Source organism: Littorina saxatilis, linkage group LG4, assembly GCF_037325665.1.
Source record: "Littorina saxatilis isolate snail1 linkage group LG4, US_GU_Lsax_2.0, whole genome shotgun sequence".
Classification (NCBI taxonomy): Eukaryota; Metazoa; Mollusca; class Gastropoda; order Littorinimorpha; family Littorinidae; genus Littorina; species Littorina saxatilis.
The window spans coordinates 24,698,223-24,719,241 of record NC_090248.1 but is presented as its reverse complement, the minus strand read 5'-3'; the positions used below and the strand labels follow the sequence as shown (position 1 = coordinate 24,719,241).

Sequence of the window (21,019 nt, the reverse complement as noted above, 5' to 3'; positions counted from 1 at the left end):
TGTGCTCACAAGCAAAAATATTTTTATTTTTGCAAATCTTCTTTTGTTTTTAATAATGTTACACTTTTTGGCAAGCAAGGGTGTTGTTTTTTTTACATGTTTGCTTGTCTGATTGTTTGTTTGTTTGTCCAAGTGTTTCTTTGCTACATGTATTCCAATGTAAGATACAGCACTCGCTCACTCTCTTACAAGTCTTCTTGCTTGCTTGATGAAATTTCTAGTGAATGTAAAAAAACAACCAATGTGACTTGATATTGGAACCGAATTTTGTTTCAATGTTTTACTTGCTGTTTGCTGGTTTAGTCTGGTAAATACCACAGTTCCTTCAGTGGCAAAACTGCAATGTACAATTCCAGTAACTCTATGTGAACTTTTTTTGTGTGATGAGTAACAAAACTGATTTTAAACAGCCCCCTCCCCCTATCACCTAACCCAACCAAACAAAAACAAACTCAAGCCACAACCAAGCCATAACAAAAACAATTTTAACAGAAACATGCAATGCACATTTATAATGCTTAATAATAAGTCCACAACCAAATTTCTCATGAGATAATAAAGTCATCTATGTCTAGTCTGTAAATCAGACACATGGTAGATTTTCTGCATTTCCAAAGCTCAGGAGATCATTCTTGATTACAACAGATTGCATGATTTTGAATATCCCCTCCCCTCCCCCCCCCCCCCCCCCCCCCCCCCCCCCCCAACTTTCCAGGGGTTTATTCTCTCAGGCTATTTTTGTTTAATTTTGTACAATTTCCAGATGTTATTCCTTTTTAAATTGTTTTTCACAATGAATTTTAATAATCTCTGGTAGGAAGAACCTTGGCCTCCATAACCTGTCCTCCTACCTAGACAACAAGATGGAGGAGTGTGTGGCGGAGAGCAAGGGGTCCTCTCAGCCCCTGGACCCCACCACCACCGGCAGGATCGGGCCTCCTGAGGTCATTCTGGACATCCTCTCCAACGTTGGTACCCTCATCATGGAGCCGGACAGACTTGGGGTCAGTGTGTGTGTGTGTGTGTGTGTGTGTGTGTCTGTCTGTCTGTCACTAAAGACAGGATTGGGCCTCCTGAGGTCATTGTGGACATTCTCTCAATGGACGTTGGTAGTGGTACCCTCATCATGGAGCCAGACAGACTTGGGGTGTGTGTGTGCGTGTCTGTCTGTCTGTCTGTCGTTTGTGGGAGAGTTGGGCCTCCTGAGGTCATTCTGGACATTCACTCTAACGTTGGTACCCTCATCATGGAGCCAGACAGACTTGGGGTCAGTGTGTGTGTGTGTGTGTGTGTGTGTGTGTGTGTGTGTGTGTGTGTGTGTGTGTGTGTGACTATTATTCTGGTTATTCTGGACATTCTCTTGAACATTGATACATGTACTCACATCATGGGAGCCAGACCGTCAGTTTGTGCATGTGTATGGGGGAGAGAGACGAGAATGGAGGGTAGGCGTTATTCTAGGCGTTTTCTTCAATGTTGGCACTCTCATCATGGAGATGGACCTGGGGTCAGTTTGTGTGTTAGACGGGGGAAGATAGAATATGACACAGAGAGAGAGAGAGAGAGAGAGAGAGAGAGAGAGAGAGAGAGAGAGAGAGAGAGAGAGAGAGAGAGAGAGAGAGAGAGAGAGAGAGAGAGAGAGAGAGAGAGAGAGAGAGGCAAAGCTCAGTGTCATGAGTGTTGGAGGTCAGTTTTGTGAGTGTGTCTGAGAGAGGGTGAGGGGGAGAACCAATTTCACATTTGCATGTGTGTGTGCATGAGAGAGAGAGAGGGATGGGTGTGATGATTAAGGAGATTTTTGCATTTGAATTCGTAAAGCATTGGGTTTTGGGATGAATGTGCATGTCTGTGAATGAGTGGACATGTGCAAACGTGTCTGTGCAGAGGAGATGGGAAGGTTAATTTTAAATATTAAGACCAAGAGAAAGTTTAGGTTCTGGAGAGAGACTGACTGTGTGAGTCTCTCTGTGTGTGTATATCTGTGTGTGAAAACATCTGTGTGTGTCGGTATGTAGAGTAAGTGAGGAAGTAAATACAAAACTGCGTGGTTGTAGGTCAACATTTGTGGGCATGGGATATGTTGCCTGTTTGTAGGCTCAACTCTTTTCCTATCTTCCAATGACATTCCTCTCTTTAGCTCATTCCTTTAACTCTTTAATCTCCTTTAAACTCATTCATGAAGTACAGACTGGCTTATAATTCTTGTGTCTTGAGGTATGACTAGCTGATGCTAGGGTATCAGTGCTCACATGCTGAAGCTTAGCGTGCACACATAAATGACATGTGGTAGGCTGACAATGCATGGACTTTATTGATCCATTTCTTAAAGGAGCAGCAGTGAATGAGCAATCTGGTTACACTATGGCACAGCTGTCGCTGTGTTAAAAAGATCAAGAATGTAGCTTTGGAATGCCTGTTATTGCCCAGAGGATAAAGAAAACTAGTATACATGCATGTTTAGCAGATTTCTGTTAATGGAGAAAATTCGAATGAACAAGCTGTCAGTTTTCTGTTCTTTTTCCTCCTTTTGTTTTCTCCTCCTCCTCTTTTCTTTCCCTACTCTTTTCTTCCTTATACATGTACATGTATTTTCTTTTATTGTTGTTTCACATATTTGCATGTACTTGAACATTTCATCTGTTTTTGCTCAAACGGTTGCAAAAAGCAGGGATCTATGTGTAATTGAATAAATATGACTTATTTTGTGTAATAATAGGTTTGTAGAATTATTTCGTGGGCATAATAAAAAGGAAGAATTGGACCCAAATAAACATCAACATTATCACACTGCTTTTTGGTTAACTAATGAACTACCGTATTTGACGGATTACAAGACGCACCGTTTTATAAGCCGCACCCCCGACTTTAAAAAAAAAAATTCGGACGAGTCACGTATAGCCACTATATTAGCCGCCGTCGAAAAAAATATAATCAGATCGTGTCAATCAATCAAAACAACCAGCCAAACGAAAGTACGGTATTTGGCGAAATCGGCTCGGAGAATAAATAGAGCTTAAACAATGACCACGAGTTGATTACTGGAAAATAAACCACGAGTGGGTATTTGCAGCCGCTTGGTAATTCACGAGTGTGCTCCGCACACTCGTGAATTACCAAGCGGCTGCAAATACCCACGAGTGTTTTATTTTCCAGTAATCAACGAGTTGTCATTGTTTAAGCTATTTATACAACGAACAACACGGGTCGAACATGCAGTCATGCAGACGACATTTTGTAGGCAATTTCATTTCAGCGTAATCACTCAGAGTGTCAAATGCGCGTCATTCAAATAGTCCCTATTCTTTTACTTTATTCTTAGTCTCCGACTCGTCGGCATTATACTTGTCTCGTCTAAATATCGGACCCCATTGCTACGATTAAAACACAATAGCGTTTATGTAGCTATTCTGACATTACATTCTGTGTTAAAATCATGTTTTTGTCAGCAGCAAGGACCAGAATGGTCCATGTCGTTGATTGCAGACGACGGTTCCCTTTCCGTATGAAGCCACGGAAATAACCGAACATTGAAAAACCCACGGACATGTATTACGGAGAAAACTCGGGATAGCCGGATGTTTAGCATTACGTCAATATGCTGGGAATCATATGACGTCATGACGTATCATGCTTGCCTACGTAGATTGTATACATGTTCGAAAGTCTGACTGTTGTGAATTCGCGTGGTGAAGACTGCGGTAAATCTGTAGATGATCAGAGAACAAGGATTGTCTCAGAAGAAACGACTAAATGTTTTAGATCGGAAACTTCATTTCAACATTGCACTATATAATGGACGTTCTATGTGACAGGAGAGTTTGCTGATTTTGTGTTAAACATTGGAGAGATCGTCTGCTAGAATCAGAGATAGGTCGCTTCAGATTGCAGCTTCTGGAAATGTGCAAGGTTTGTTGCCTGTTGAAGAACTGGATTTTACACGTAATGTATGTCATGTACAGTAAGCAACAACAAAAACACACACAAAGAAAATGGCATCGTCTGTCGACTAGTTATACACGTCAGCCATTGTTGTTACAGTTTTGAGTCAACATTGTACGTATTCTTCCGCAACAGGGTCCAATCGTCTGGGTTTCAAATGTTCTAAAAATAAATTCTAGAGTTGATTATTTTTTAGCCCTCTTTATTCTTACTTCGAATAATCCACGTGTGATTTTGGGTTTAATCAAAGTAGTTCGTTCTAATTTCTCACTTGTCTAAAAATAATCAACTAGATTTAATCCACCCCTCGGTTGCATTGCAGGAGTTGTATAAACAAGTGAAACAAAGAAGAAAAGTGAAAAAGTTTGAAGAAAAATATCACACACACAATTTGTAACCAACACACACATGTAGTCCCGCCCGGAATAAGCTTTTTTGGGATGATTTACGACTTTTGCGCACATTTCGAGCAGACGAAAACACAACATGGCGGCTCTCGCTCCTCCAACTATAGCGAGACACAAAAAACTGAAATCTTGCGTGCGCGAGATCCTGATACATCCGGTGTTTCTCTGTACGCTATCTTGTCACGACGACTTGTTGACAAACGAAGATTTGCGAAAGAAAGAGAAAAGCGCCGAGTCTTGAGTAGAGAGCTAATAAAGTACCGGTAATCACTAATCGAGCGAAATGAAAATCCGCGGCGACTTCCATTAGGTGAATGCTATTCAAGTTTAGGTAACGTTTTAGCCGCATCTTTTTATAAGCCGCAATGCGTTTTTTGTTTTTTTAAAGTCGCGGCTTGTAGTCCGTCAAATACGGTAAATATATTGATGTACGCAGAGCCATGCATCTAAAGGCAAAATCAGAAGCAGGGAGGCAATGGGGGTTGAGGGGGGTTGGGTGAGGATAGCTGAGGTTGGATTGTTCTGTGGCCGTGGGTATGTCACGATGTTTGGCAACAGAGTTATCGGTGATGTCTTGTACATATTATATACTTGTTGACTGACTTTGTGCAGGCTGCCAGTCATTCCAACTTCAGTACCATCAAAGCCAACTCCTGTGTTTATAAAGGTAAGCAACAGAAAGTACACATTATCTCACCACACGCTATTGGTGTCTAAAATAACATGTCAGTACATTCACATAAACAAACAAACAGGCTTAAGACACTTTCTAGACCTTGCTGTAGAATCATACATACAAATATCTGCAAGTTCCAGGAACAAACATTAAAACAAACAAACAGAAATGCAGTTACATGTACATTTGAATCAGCAGGTTTGAGGAAAAGTACACTCATTTAGCCCTCTTCTTTGTTAAACGTCATTTTTCGTTGATCTAATACATGTACATAAACCGTCAGCCACTGTGTTTCAGACTTGTGTTTCTGAACAATCTGGGTGCATTACCTGCGCCTTGAATATGTGCGCGATATAAATTGCATAAAAATAAAAATTAAAAAAAATTAAAATTAAAACAAAAAAAATCCCTGCGCTTAGAACTGTACCCACGGAATACGCGCGATATAAGCCTCATATTGATTGATTACCTGAACTTGTGTATTGTAGGCAAGTGGGTGTATGAAGTGATGCTTGGATCCAAAGGGGTGATGCAGCTTGGCTGGTGTACTCTCAACTGTCGCTTCTCACAGGAGGTCAGTATTTTTGTTCTTTCTGAGTTTTGTGTGTGTTCAAAATAAGTACAGTGGTACCTGTATTGGTAGGCTCTTGCAATGAGAGGAGACCTTCTAATAAAGAACACTGGTAGGCTGATGATCTGCAAATTTCATGAAAGTATGTCTGTTATAAGAAGACACCTGCAATGTACAGACGATAAGACAACAGCTGCAATATTGCAGGGACTCTTTTGGCCAATGCAAAAAGAGACCAGTAAATTTAATGTTTGGATGTTTTTCTTTTCAAGCAACTGGAAATCTGTATAACTTGATGATTTTACCACTTTAACCCCTTGACTGCCATATGACGGGTATACCCGTCATGCGCTTGTGCAGCCGCAGCGCCTTAGAACGGGTTTACCCGTCTTCTCCGTTCAGGAATTTTCCAGAAATGCTACGTCACTGCTGACACACAAATAGCAGCCAATGGCTTGGAAGGATACCTCATTCTCATGAATAAACATAAATGGTGACGCGGTTTTGCGTCTGAAGGCTATTTTCGGCCTTGGCGATAGGGTAGGGGAGAGAAATCTCGACTCGTCAAAATGGCTAACGGTGACAGTCGACCGGGCCCTAGTAGGGAAAAACAAAGCCGGACTGACGCTACAGGCGATGCAAATGATTATGGATACTGACAGGGCAAGGGGGAGATCTTCTTTCGGACGATTCGTTGGAAACAGGTAGATGACAGTGATTATAATCCTTTCTTGGAGCAAGCAAAACAGCCACCTGTGTTTGATCCACAGGCACCGGAAGATGCGCCGGACTGATTTTTCAAAAGTTCATATTAAGGGGGGACAGGGTAGGCAAGCACTTTTTTATTTTATTTTGGAAACAGCTTGCTGCTTGTTTGATTTTTGCAAGCAGAATAACCTAATTAAGGGAAACCATTTTAAATTTTGAGTGAAAAGCAATTTTTGGGGGTTTTATTCACCAAAATGTGAGAAAAACGTTATAAAATGTGCTTTTTTTAAAATGTTGCAGTTTGTGAACCAGTGCATGTTTTGATCCAATTTTTCTTCTTTGCAGCAATATGTGTGTGTTTAATAATTCTGTGTATCGAAAAGCATTTCTAAGCAATATATTATTTTAATTTAGCATTTTCAGTTACCGGTTCAGTTCTGATAAGAAAAATACATGAGATCCTAACTGTCAGACTCATAAAAACCCAACCAATGCACTGAACTCTTATTCCATACACAGAACTGATGCTGTACAACTCATAAACAACATATACAAAAACTGAACAAATCCATCAAGCCTTTCAAAAGTTGCAACATTTTAATTGTAGCGTTTTGTCTGAAAATTACATTCAGAGAAAACAGCATTTTAAAGATTTGAACCAGTACATAAAAAAACAAGTAGCACAGTGCACCCTGAATTCATATGTTTTTATCAGAATGACCACTTTACTATGTAGGGAAAAGGATTTGACAATCAAATTATCAGGATTTTTTTTATATACATCATATGAAAACAGCCATCTTTGTTTGTACCGATATGAAAACATGAATCAGAACCAAACTGTCATACTCATAAAAACCCAACCAATGCACTTAACTCTTATTCCATACACAAAACTGACGCTTTACAAATCATAAACAACATAAACAAAAATGAAACAAATCCATCAAGCCATTCAAAAGTTGCAACATTTTAATTACAGATGTTTGTCTGAAAATTACATTCAGAGAAAACAGCATTTGAAAGATTCCAACCAGTACCTCAAACTAGTAGCACAGTGCAGCCTGAATTGATATGTTTTTATAAGAATAACCACTTTACTATGATGGGGAAATGATTTGACGATCAAATTATCCAGACTTTTTAAAAAAAATCATTTGAAAACTCATCTATGTTAGTGCAGATATGAATCAAAACGAAACTGTCGGACTCATAAAAACACAAGGAATCCACTGTATTCTTATTCCATGCACAGAAATGGTGCTTCACAAATCATAAACAACATATACAAAATTGGAACAAATCCATCTTGCCATTCAAAAGTTACAACATTTTAATTACCACATTTTGTCTCAAATTACATGTAGAGAAAACAGCATGTAAAAGAGTCTCACTAGTACCCCGGTAAACTAGTACCACAGTAGAGCTTGAATTAATGGGGTGGGTTTTTTTTAACCAGAATAACACTTTAACTATGAAGGGGAAATGATTTGATAATCAAATTATCAGATTTTTTTGATTTAAAAAAAATCATATGAAAACATTAAAAAAGTCAATTATCTGTGTTTGTGCTGATATGAAAATATTGATCAGAACCAAACTGTCAGACTCATAAAAACCCAACGGATGCACTAATTTCTTATTCCATTGCATAGAAATGACGCTTCACAAATCATCAACAACATTACATAATTATATATACACAAATGGAACAAAGCTATCAAGCCATTCAAAAGTTGCAACATTTTAATTACAGTATTTCTGTGCTCAATCCTAACACTGCAGCAAATTTCTGTAAAGCTGAATGTCCCTTTCCATGTACCAACATGGTCATACGCGGATTATTTAAAATGCAACTTTACCACCCGAAGCGTTGCAAACACCGGGAGAAGAGTAAACAACTGCAGACTTGAATGGACACTCATATGCACTCCAGATGCAGGGCCTGTGCAAATCCTTGGGCTGATGCATCACCTTCTTTCATAATCAGACTGCTATCAGACAAGCATTCAGTACAGGATATAAACCTTTCAGCAATAGATTGAGCTGATCAATGTTGACAAAAGCCCAACACATGTCAGCGGAGTGACGTTGCACAGTACCAGTATCCATATCTGCTTGTGATGGGTCAGAAGATGGCAAAGTATCTGTATATATTCTTATGGTTGGTCAGAAGATGGCAAAGCTGATGTTTCTGCTGTGGAAGAGGGTAGTTCCGGTTTAGCAAACTTTTCCATCAGGTCAATCTTTCTCCTCGCTGCCACCACAGGACTGGCTCTCCCCTTGCTCCAACCTGATAAATACACAAACACTGATTTAATATTTGATACAACTGTCCATGGTTTTTGTTTGTAATAAGCTGCAAATTTTAAGACTCAATATAAACGTCAACAAGTGCTTGTACTTTATTTTGCAAATGACCATGTTACATGGGGTGTACCTCAACTTTTTGGCTAGGCTGGTAAATCAGAAATCCCAATCAGCCCCCAACCACTGAACCAGGCGGGTTTTCTTACAACCACCTCAGCGGCTCGTACCCACATATGTCGGTTGACGAACACACACACACACACACACACACACAAAAGACATTCATTAATTGGCCCCTATCACAAAATGTACATGTCAAGTTTACTATGGGATTTGAGTAACCACACAATCACATACACACAGGAACTAATACATGTACTGAAACTAGCTGAATTATTTTCTTTCTTTCTTTTCATATTTTTCTTTTAAAATTAATTTATTTCATCACACTTGCTATGTATTTGCTTGTTTCTTGTCAATTGTCTGTTTTGTGTGTGTGTGTGTATACATTTTCAGATTTCCTAAACCTAGCACTGTTTGCAGGTGATCTTTATGCTTTTGATTCATGAGTTGCATCCCCAGTCCTTTAGTTTAACTCTTTTTTTTTCTTTGGTGAAGTAAATTGGATCTATTTTTTTTTATTCCTTAGTTAATGGAAAAGATTTGACAACAATATTGCTGTCAATGATAGGTTGGTCAGCCATGCTGGTGTAAACCAGAGAACGCTCTCTAGTAGGGTACTTATTTTCCTACGGTCAATGACCAGAAACAGAAACTGTGTCAGTCTTACATCGCTCAGATGCTGCTTCTCAGTTTGACCCCAGACAAAGAATACTGATGACATGTTACACCATAGTAAGCTCTCAAGGACTGGCCAGCGAAGAACAATAAAATAGGGGTTGTGAAGACGATATCACAGAGATGATCGAGGGAGGGGGGGGGGGTGTGCGGCGGCGGCATGGTCAGTAAATTGGATCAAGAAACCCGCAAAATACTTCAGACACAAACTGTTTATCATTTACCTGCAAACCCTAACACATTCTTACAACAACAACAACAACATAACGATGTGCAATAAATCACGTTGTCAAACAAACAAGATCGAAAAGAGAAAGAAGCAAAACCCACCTCGTCGAGTCAAGAATCTTAGAATGTCGTCTGCTTAAATACGATCATGTTGGTTCATTTCGGAGTGTTGTTACTTCCTTCTACTGTTCGCTGCTGCTGGTTCATCTTTCTCTGATATTTCTTGCCACTATGCTGAACATTTCCAATGTTAGGGTTGTTCTCCGCAGCTCAAAACTTTGAAAAATGCTGCTGAATCGGTGAAAACGTCATGGATTTGTTGACACCGGGGGACTGATAAGTTGTCTACTGCGCTTGCGCCAAATGCCTTTGACCTACATATATTTGCATATATTAATTCCGGGGTTTCGGTTGGAACGGATTCTCTCTCTTTGTGCCTATGTCAACGGAAATTCCCCAACGGTGATGACGTCATCTTGAAGAACGGAAATTTCCACACAGTTTGAACAGCGAAGGGTCATGTCATGTGCGCACATTTACCAGCACGGAGTATCCAAAGTTGACCATTTTTTCGATTTTTTTGATAAAACACAGACAAAAACAACAAAACATCGGTTTGAAAATGGTTTTATTTACATGAATACATGTCTAAAATGACAAAAGCAGATTATTGAATGCATTCCAGGATGTTCAAAGGTGTGAAAAATGCAACAACCCCAAAAAGGTGTATGAGACCAAAAATAACTCATTTTGCCTACCCGGTCTGCCCTTAAACATAAGACATAAGACATAAGACATAAGACTTTATTTCAACCATGTGCAGTCATCATCATTATAAGCCAAACTAATTATTATTTCCATGATTAGACACTAAAAACAGATTCTTGGTTCAATTTCCTTTAAAAATAACATAGGTTTTACTTACCTACCTTCTGCCAGTTTGGAGCTAGAATTTTTTGTGAATTATTACACCCCGAACTGCAATATTCCCTGGCAGTCAGGAATGCACATACGCAAGTTTTGATTGGCAGCGAAAGGGTAAAGATAAATATATGTGACTGCATTTTTAAATCATGTGACATCTTGAAAGAATTATAATTTAATTCAATTTGAAAGATATGATTGCTTGATATCGTTGACAGGAAGGTGTAGGGGACACACCGGATTCCTATGCTTATGATGGTAGCAGGCTACGCAAGTGGAACGTCAGAACTTTCAAATATGGAGAGGTGAGCTTGTGTGTGTGTGGGGGGGGGGGGGGGGGATGGAGGAGGGAGGTATATCTGTCTGTGGAGAGGACACCTGCAGTGTGTAGGGATACTCTCCGTTGTCCAACAGGCGTCGTTTCGCCACTGATCCTGATATACTACAATTCCTTACGGCTACGTAATTTGCCAGGCTGATGGCAGAAGAGACCAGTAACAAGAGAAGAGGGAGGCATGTCTGTGAATGTCATGGAGGGGGAATGCATACAAGTGTGTGTGCATGTACATGCCTATGAGATATATTTGTGTTTGTGTGTGTCTGAGAGATAGTGAGGTCCATGTGTGTTTTCAGGAAGCCTGTACACAATCCTATCCATGCAGGAATATAATATATTTTTGTAGATCTCTATAAACAAATTTTAAAATTGTCAAAAATTAAGCACATATATCTATAACAAGAAACCTTCACGTTATGTTTTCACACTACTTTGAAAGAGCTGTTGGTGGAAGTGCACTAGTTGCTGATTTTCTACTTGATGATATGCTTGCAGGCATGGTTGACAGGAGATGTTATCAGTTGCGCCATAGATCTGGACCAGGGGCAAGTGGAGTTTTTCAGGTTTGTCATTGAAACACAATTACTTGATCCTTGTTGTCATTTTTGGCTCACGAAGTGTAGCCTATGCGATCGTAACTTTGTCTGTCTGTGCGTTTGTGCGTGTGTGTGTGCGTGTGTGTGTGTGTTTGTGCGTGTGTATGTCTGTGGTAGAAACTTTAACATTTCCGAGTCTATGTGTGAGTGGTTATCCAAGACTATGGATAAAGCTCGCATAAGATTACGTCACGGTCAAAAGTGCTTGACGTCAATTAATGCATCATGACGGCATGCCTCCCTGTAGTCTTTCTCTCTCGCGTGGTGTGTGTGGTCTCGGTCATTGTTATTTTGAGCGGGCCGAGACTATTTGGCAGTCGTGTCCCTCCCTGTAAGTAGGCTACATGCAGACAGACAGATCTAGATCTAGTGTCTCTCTTTCTTGCACAGTGTCACCTAAGCTTACTGTGTGTGTGGGTGTGTATGTGTGACGGAGTGATTGAGTTTGTGTTACTGTTTGTCTATTTCTTACGTGAGCCTTGAAGGCTTCGCCTCTTGTCTTTTAATCCGTCCTTCTTTCTTTCTCTTGCTGACTAGAAAAAGGGGTGGCCCGAGTACACATTATTTTGTTATGAAGAGACAGAATATTAAAAGTGCATGAGTAGGCTCAGGATGTATGTGTTGAAAGTACAGTGTGCGTTGGGATGGTGGTAGGGTTGGTTTGAGGGCTACCTGTGCAAGGAGACTGTGATTCTGACTCAAATGATATTAGTTTCTTTGGGCCTAAAACACAGAGGACAGTAGGCTTGAGAGCTCTACCTCAAATGACAAATAGAATGTGTTTCATTGAATGGGCTTTTATATTTTATGTACATTTAATGCTGCGTAGAGTTGAGAAGCTAGGGTTGGTTTTGCATCATTTAACCATCTGATCATTGGGTTGTATTATGTGCTCACCTTTCTTTTTTGAGTCACTTGAGAAAAAGTGACTCTATGTAATCGGTCAGTGTTAGTCTGTCCGGCCGGCCGGCCGTCCGTAGACACCACCTTAACGTTGGACTTTTCTCGGAAACTATCAAAGCGATCGGGCTCATATTTTGTTTAGTCGTGACCTCCAATGACCTCTACACTTTAACGATGGTTTCGTTGACCTTTGACCTTTTTCAAGGTCACAGGTCAGCGTCAAAGGAAAAATTAGACATTTTATATCTTTGACAAAGTTCATCGGATGTGATTGAAACTTTGTAGGATTATTCTTTACATCAAAGTATTTACATCTGTAGCCTTTTACGAACGTTATCAGAAAAACAAGGGAGATAACTAGCCTTTTCTGTTCGGCAACACACAACTTAACACTATTGTGACTAGCACTGCCACGGCGTTAACGTCCTGCCTGCCCAAGCTTGCCACCAAGAAACTTCCCCAAAATCAGTAACTGTAAAGAAATCTGTCTAGCAAGCTTGAATTAAGTCCAATCACCACCAAATTTTGTGTACTAATTCAAAAATGGATGCCCAGTTCAGTCGTGCTATTTATAAGTTTGTCACGCGATTTGTTTTAGCAAAGGGGGGTGAAAGGGGGGTGAAAGGGGGGTGAAAGGGGGGTGAAAGGGGGATAATTTGTGTTTTTTAACGTTTTTTTGTGTGTGTTTTATTTTCTACTGCTTTTTTTAAAAGTTATTTTTTAACAGAAAGTATTATAAATAATGTTATAACCAAACAAGGTGTAAAACCTATGAATTAGCTGAAATATTGTTAACATTGTACACAGAAATAAGGAGACAGTACAAAGAAAAAAACAAGCAAATCACGCATTCACTCACAGCATCCTGACTCAAATGAAACAAAACTGTAGATCTAACACTCACCAAATGATGTCTAGGTAATCCATATTGAATATAAGTCACGTTTTCACAACAAAGTACCAACTGTACACCTATGAACAATTCCAAAAGGATTTGAAGGCTCCAGCCATCCATTGTTATCAGTGCTGCCACGCCCCCATAGCTCCTGCACGATTCCGAGATACATGTTCGTCTAGCAGTATCACCGCCAACCACGTGTAGTTTGCCGACTCGTACTAGCAACAACGGGACTGTTTCTTCCTCACTTTCACTGCTTGTATCGCTTTCGTGAGGCGAAAACGATACGTCCGAATCATGCTCTACGGGATCCTCTAGGTCCAACATCCGGAGAATCTCCTCCCGAGACAAGGCTCGCCTTTGATTCATTTTTTTTCCTCAAAAACGCACACAAATCAGGCGGATTTGCAAATGGCAGAAGGGGACGCCAAGTGTATCAAGGAAAACAACTCAATTTATTTGCAAGCTTCAAAAACCGGGAAGCAATCACGAGTCGTGTACCCTCTATGGCTGGTACTGAAAAATGCGCTTCCCGTCCATGGGCGTGTCAGCGCTGGTACTGATTTATCAGTGTCCCGTCGCGAAAGTGTTAACGTTGGGCTTTTCTCGGAAACTATAAAAGTGACCGGGCTCAAATTTTATGTGAACGTGACTCCCAGTGACCTCTACACTTTGACGTCTGCTTTGGTGACCTTTGACCTTTTTCAAGGTCACAGGTATGCTTCAGGTATGCATTGTGTTGTGAATAGCAATTTCTTCCTGTCCATCTGATGCCTCATATAATATTCAGAACTGCGAAAGTGACTCGATCGAGCGTTTGCTCTTCTTGTTAAAACTATGTTTGAGTTAAGCTGCATTTTCTTGCCTTTCAGTTTATAAAAGAAAAAATGTCTCTGTTTTTTTTTAGGAATGGCAAGAGTATGGGTGTGGCATTCACGAATGTCAAGACTGGTCCTGGCTACGCTTACTTTCCTTCCTTCAGTCTGTCCATGGGGGAGAATGTGCATGTCAACTTTGGTGCTACGCCTCTCAAATATCCTTAACAGCTTCACAAATAGCACTTGAACTGTTACTTTTCACATGCCGATTTGTGACCCTCCACCACGAAATGAGTCGCATGTCACCTCGCGCGGTTCTGCGCTAGGCTTAATATAAGTCCGGGGAGTGCCTTGTAACAGTGTGAGGGTCACCTTAGTCACAGGCTTATAACTCAAACAGTTTTTGCTCTTTTCTAAAACGGTTTTCACCACTGGATAGAGCATAACAAACTCTTTAGAAAAATGTAAAAATATGAAAATCATGCAAAGGTGACATGCGACTCGTTTCGTGGTGGAGGGTCACATTTAAGAGATGAGATTTGCATTCAGGCTGATAGCATAAAAAAAGTCAAAGTTTTGCAGATACCACAGAACAATTTACAAGATTATCAGGGATGCAAAATAGCCGCCAAACGGCGAAAAAATCGCCGTTTTTACTTTTTGAAATCGCCGTTTTTCATGCACAATCGCCAAAAAAAAAGAAGAGGAAAAATGTAAACCGAGCATGCCTCTCTGTGTTTATTCTCAAGCGGGCGAATCCGAAAGCCGTATTCTTAAACGGGCGAAGCTGTAAACCGTTTGTCATTTCCACAACACATGAGCGCGGGCGCGTTAACTTGTGCCTTCCCGAAAAATGGCTTCGTGCATAAAGTTCGTTGAACGCGGGTTTGAAAAGAAAATCAAGGAAAACGCAAAGAACGAGTGGAAATGGGAGTGGTTGGACAGAAACGTCAACGAGCAAAGAGTAGGCGATGTCATCTGCAAAATTGAAAAAGCCGGAAACGCATTTTGTGTGGCGTGTTCGAAACCAGTGGTGTATGGCAGCCGCGGCTTTGTGGCATGACTGCTAAGACACAACCATTTTTTTTAATTATCTGTCAGAGACAAAGTTTTAAAGTTTCAAATACATCCAAAGCAAAGGGATTTTTACAGTTGCCATTACAGACTTTGTGACTTGCCAATGCCTTCTTGTCAGTGCCATGGATTGATACAGCTTGCAGAAACGAGTGAGCCAACATATCTATGTCTCCCTGTCCCTCTCTCTCCAAGTAATGTCATGTGGCTGCTTTGTACAAGTATATGATTGTCCATATTTTCAATGATCAGAAGACAGAACACTCTAGTCTAATGACTGTTCATTTGGTAAAAATATTAGTGGTACTAAACTCTATAGTCTATAAGCAGTAATTTTTCTAAAGTAAATTTAGTAAAACAGTAAGTATTGTACATTATTTTAGACACTGTAAATATAAGGGTTTTTTTAGGATAATATTGCCGTTTATGCATGTTTTTGACTCACATGCGAAGCAAAAGTGAGTCTATGTACTCACCCGAGTCGTCCGTCCGTCCGTCCGTCCGTCCGTCCGGACGTCCGTCCGTCCGGACGTCCGTCTGGAAAACTTTAACGTTGGATATTTCTTGGACACTATTCAGTCTATCAGTACCAAATTTGGCAAGATGGTGTATGATGACAAGGCCCCAAAAAACATACATAGCATCTTGACCTTGCTTCAAGGTCAAGGTCGCAGGGGCCATAAATGTTGCCTAAAAAACAGCTATTTTACACATTTTTCCCATTTTCTCTGAAGTTTTTGAGATTGAATACCTCACCTATATATGATATATAGGGCAAAGTAAGCCCCATCTTTTGATACCAGTTTGGTTTACCTTGCTTCAAGGTCAAGGTCACAGGAGCTCTTCAAAGTTGGATTGTATACATATTTTGAAGTGACCTTGACCCTGAACTATGGAAGATAACTGTTTCAAACTTAAAAATTATGTGGGGCACATGTTATGCTTTCATCATAAGACACATTTGGTCACATATGATCAAGGTCAAGGTCACTTTGACCCTTATGAAATGTGACCAAAATAAGGTAGTGAACCACTAAAAGTGACCATATCTCATGGTAGAAAGAGCCAATAAGCACCATTGTACTTCCTATGTCTTGAATTAACAGCTTTGTGTTGCATGACCTTGGATGACCTTGACCTTGGGTCAAGGTCACATGTATTTTGGTAGGAAAAATGTGTAAAGCATGTGAGTCGTATGGGCTTTGCCCTTCTTGTTGGTCATTAATTTGTTCAAAATGCTTCAGCTTAAGGGGGCGCTGCCCCCTGAACCCCCGCCAGGGCGTTGCCCCATGACCCTACTGGGGGCCTTCTGTGGCCCCCAGACCCCCGCAACTTTTCCTCTTTTTTAAAATTTTTTGTTTGCATCCCTGATTATACAAGACAGTATATCTCAAAATCTGAACAGAGAACTTTGTGTCATGGCATGGTATGCAAACTGAATCTCACTTTAATACTCAGTAAAATACAGATGAAAAATGTGTTTATCTGTCCATTACGTAAATATAGGGAGGGGTCAGTGTTGTCATGCGTTACACTGTAAAAAAAAAAAAGCCTGCAGTTGTTGCTGATTCCTTAACGATGTAACATTCCCTGTGCCTGGCTACCAGCCCCTACAGGAACCGAAGAGGATAGAGGCGAGTCAAGCTCAGCTCTTGCTGCGATACATCGACAGGCTGGTCAGCGTTATGGTGGAAGACGACAAGGTATGGGAAGTGTGTGTCTGTTTTGTTTGTCTGTCTGTCTTGTGTGTGTGGTGTGTCTGTGTGTCTGTGTGTCTGTGTGTCTGTGTGTAAGGTGTTCTTTGATTTTGTTTTGCTACACATGGAGATGGGAAGGGGTAGGGGGGGGGGGTACGATGGAAATAGGTCGATGCATGAATGTACATATTGTTTGTGTGAGTCTGTGTCTTTGTGAGTTTTATGTCTATGATTTTGTTCATATTTTTCTGAATAGCTTGTGCATGTGTTTTTGATGTCACCTTTGTATCTCAACTGATCAAAATGAACAAAATCAAGTCTTTTGTTACTTATTTTTTTGCTTTGATTTTTCATATCCCATCTTTGAAGATGAGTTCATGAGGGTATAGATTGATTCTTATGCTTACCCAATTTCCAAATGTCAAAAAGTAATGCAGAAAATATTCAGCTGTGTCTTTTCTCCTGCAGGTGGCAGGTATAGACCTGGTGACCAGCAAGGCAGACATGTGCTCTCCGCCCCTGTCTGACCATCGGTCAAAGGCTTGCAGCGCATCCCTTGTTGGGGCCCACATCATGGACAAACTGGGGCCGCTTCTGGTCAGTAAATCATGATAACAGAATATTTTGAATTTAAAAAGGAGAAGGAAAAGAAGAAAAATTAGACTTCATCTTTATCTATTTAGCGGCCACAATCGTCTTGTCAATTATTTCATAACCCATACAAACCCGACAGAGTTATTTTTGGAATTGGTTTATTGAAAGACTTTGAGTGTACAGCAAGCTGCACTGATGCAATGTTTTGAATTAAAATGACCCAGTCTGACCATACATCTTTAAATTGCTTACACGTGTTTGATCTATTCTCCAGAAAACTCCGTATGTGATTGAGGCGTGCCTGCTGCCAGTGCTGACCAAGCTGTCTGGGGGAGGCATGTGGAGACAACCCCAGCCTAGGCTCATCAAGTTCCTGGATTTGTTATGGGCCTTGCTACAGGTAAAAGACACAGATGCTGACGCAAACATGGAGATGATAGTGAATATCAGCTTGCAAAACATGCAAGTAGAACGTTGTAGAGTCACACGCAGACGCAGTCTGATGTCCGCATGTAGACAGAAAGAGGGGACAGGGAGACGGGCATAGACATTCAGATGTATAAGTGCATGCATGCACGCACACAGGCACACGCACACACATGCACACACACACGTTAACACACATACACAAACACACACACACGTTCACACACACACACACACATACACAAACACACACACACGTTCACACACACATACACAAACACACACACACACGTTCACACACATACACAAACACACACACACGTTCACACACATACACAAACACACACACACGTTCACACACACACACACACACATACACAAACACACACACACGTTCACACACACATACACAAACACACACACACGTTCACACTTGCACGCACACACACTCTCTCTCTCTGTGAAAGAAAGGTATGCAAACATAAAGCTTGGGGACATGACTGCATATCATATCTGTATTACTTTCCAAGTATGTATTAAGACAAGTCTTGTCTGAGGCAGACTTTATTTCTGACAAAGATCAAAGCAGGAATGCATGACCGCTTTTCACTGATATTTTCTCTATGTTTCTTGGTGTTTTGCAGGATTTTGAGATCAAGCAGTGCATGGAGAACTTAGGAGCAGTATTACTTTCCCTGTACAGATACTCACCTGTTGTCGATGACTTCAGGCATGCAGTAAGTAACGAATTGATCTAAACAAAAATTAAAGCTCTGAAGAAGATGAGAATCCTACTCAAATGAGGCAGAGCGCTATTATATGATCTGAGAAACAAGGGGACGTAAGCGAAAAAAATACATTCAGCATGTGCAACAAGAGTAAGTGAGAGGTATAAGGAACCAATCTGGCAGCACCTGAGAGAATGACAAACATTGAACGCCCTGTTGTTTCTCAGATCTGAAGAAGTAGCTTTTGACTTACTTGTATAATTGTAGAGTTGCCTGCAGACGTTAACTGAGAGATTTAAGGCTGTTTTGAGGGGGACATTGGAGGTGACCTATCCTGTTATCATCTGTTAAATATGTATGACCTCGCCACCTTTGATACAGGGCAGTTTAAAGTATTTGAAATGCCATGGCGTGTTGTTTTTGTGTTTCATGTGTTTGTGTGTTAATCAATTCGGAACCAAGCCTTTCTCCAGTTCTTTAGGGAATGGATATTAACATGAAAAAACCCTTATACTTACTTTGAAAGGTTAGGAAGATACTTTGTTTGTTTTAATCTCAATGATTTCATCTTTTCCAGAAACAGTATTTATCCCTCACAGTGTGTATTCTGAGGCATCAGCAGACACGGAGATTTCTTCTTGGAAATGTGCTATATCCTTTTGTTGATTTTAACTGGTGTGTGTGTGTGTGTGTGTGTGTGTGTGTGTGTTTGTATTCTTGTGTGTATGTGTGGTCTGTAGCTGTGTGTATGTGGTCTTTAGTTTAGTCTGCTGTTACCTGAAATGTTACAAGACAAAAAAATTGTTTACCCATTGTCAAATGTTATTAGAAGTATTGACATGATTTGGACAAGAAAACACAAGGATGTGCATCCACTGCAAAGATAAATGCATTTATTCTTGAATAATGAAACAAACAAGCTTTCATCCTGAAAATGTTGCTCAAAGGAAGACTTTCAGACTGCCTGTGCAATGTGAGGGGGAGTCTAAACAAACGACATGAAAACATCTGGTCACAAAATATTTGTCTCAAATTTGACTGCAGAAAGTATGTTCCTTAATTGTGGTTACGTTTGACAAACTGAAGTTCCCCATCTTCATGCATATCAAGCCTCCCGATGATGCCGGCCTCGCTCGCTTGATCCCAACAGTCTGGTGGAAGTATGCAGTTAAGGTGAGTAGGTCTTACAGACAAATAGTGTGCAAGCTGGGCCAAGCACATATCCGCACATGGGCACAGAAGCACAAGCAAACATACAGATGAACTGACACAGAGACAGGCATGCCTTGTGCAAGCATATGCATGCACACACGCAAGTGCACGCATAAACATATGCAAGTGCACACACATACGTACACACACACACACACACACACACACACACACACACACACACGCACGTTTAGTAATGATAGATCTGTTAAATTATTCTGAAATGAAGAGAGATGGAAAAATGAGTGCTTTGATATCAAGTGATAAAGCACAAAACAGCTTTAAAAATATTTTGCTGGCGTAAAATGACAAAACAGAACAAAGTATTTAAAGCTTAATTACAACGAGCAATCCTGTAAGGTTCTGGTACATATAACCCTTTTCTACCTTCGCTTTCGTTCACTAACCTAGACTGCAAAAATATTGTTGACTTAATTCTCTAATATGTGTTTTTGGCTCACGTAAGTGTAGCCTATGCGATCGTAACTTTGTCTGTCTGTGCGTGCGTTTGTGCGTGTGTGCGTGTGTGTGTATGTCTGTGGTAGAAACTTTAACATTTCCGATTCTATGTGGGAGTGGTTATCCAAGACTATGGATAAAGCTCGCATAAGATTACGTCACGGTCAAAAGTGTTTGACGTCAATTAATGCATCATGACGGCATGCCTCCCTGTAGTCTTTCTCTCTCGCGTGGTGTGTGTGGTCTCGGTCATTGTTATTTTGAGCGGGCCGAGACTATTTGGCAGTCGTGTCCCTGTAAGTAGGCTACATGCAGACACAGACAGATCTAGATCTAGTGTCTCTCTTTCTTGCACAGTCGTCACCTAAGCTTACTGTGTGTGTGGGTGTGTATGTGTGACGGAGTGATTGAGTTTGTGTTACTGTTTGTCTATTTCTTACGTGAGCCTTGAAGGCTTCGCCTCTTGTTTGTTTGTACAGATTGAAACGGAGAAAGTGCCACCAATGACCAAGGAAAATCAGGAGAGGAAGGCGAAGTACACAGCTGCCTGCGAAAAGTTACGACAGAAAATAGAAGGTGTGAACTTTATTCAGCGTACTTGCATGTGGTCATTTGTGTGGATAGCTATCAATCAATCAATATGAGGCTTATATCGCGCGTATTCCATGGGTACAGTTCTAAGCGCAGGGATTTTATATTTTTATTTTTTATGCAAT

General features: G+C 40.6%; 1 protein-coding gene across 1 annotated transcript in view; it reads left to right on the top strand.

Annotated features, from left to right (window-relative positions):
• The window catches only part of LOC138964284 (E3 ubiquitin-protein ligase RNF123-like), a 44,254-nt gene that overhangs the window by 1,588 nt on the left and 21,647 nt on the right, over positions 1–21,019 (top strand). Inside the window, exons 3-15 of the mRNA XM_070336196.1 lie at positions 818–1,004; positions 4,959–5,013; positions 5,511–5,596; positions 10,780–10,866; positions 11,394–11,461; positions 14,203–14,330; positions 16,775–16,890; positions 17,353–17,481; positions 17,753–17,878; positions 18,549–18,641; positions 19,210–19,285; positions 19,705–19,805; positions 20,783–20,879. Coding sequence (XP_070192297.1) covers positions 818–1,004; positions 4,959–5,013; positions 5,511–5,596; positions 10,780–10,866; positions 11,394–11,461; positions 14,203–14,330; positions 16,775–16,890; positions 17,353–17,481; positions 17,753–17,878; positions 18,549–18,641; positions 19,210–19,285; positions 19,705–19,805; positions 20,783–20,879 — 1,349 coding nt within the window. The remainder of the gene's footprint in view (positions 1–817; positions 1,005–4,958; positions 5,014–5,510; positions 5,597–10,779; positions 10,867–11,393; positions 11,462–14,202; positions 14,331–16,774; positions 16,891–17,352; positions 17,482–17,752; positions 17,879–18,548; positions 18,642–19,209; positions 19,286–19,704; positions 19,806–20,782; positions 20,880–21,019) is intronic.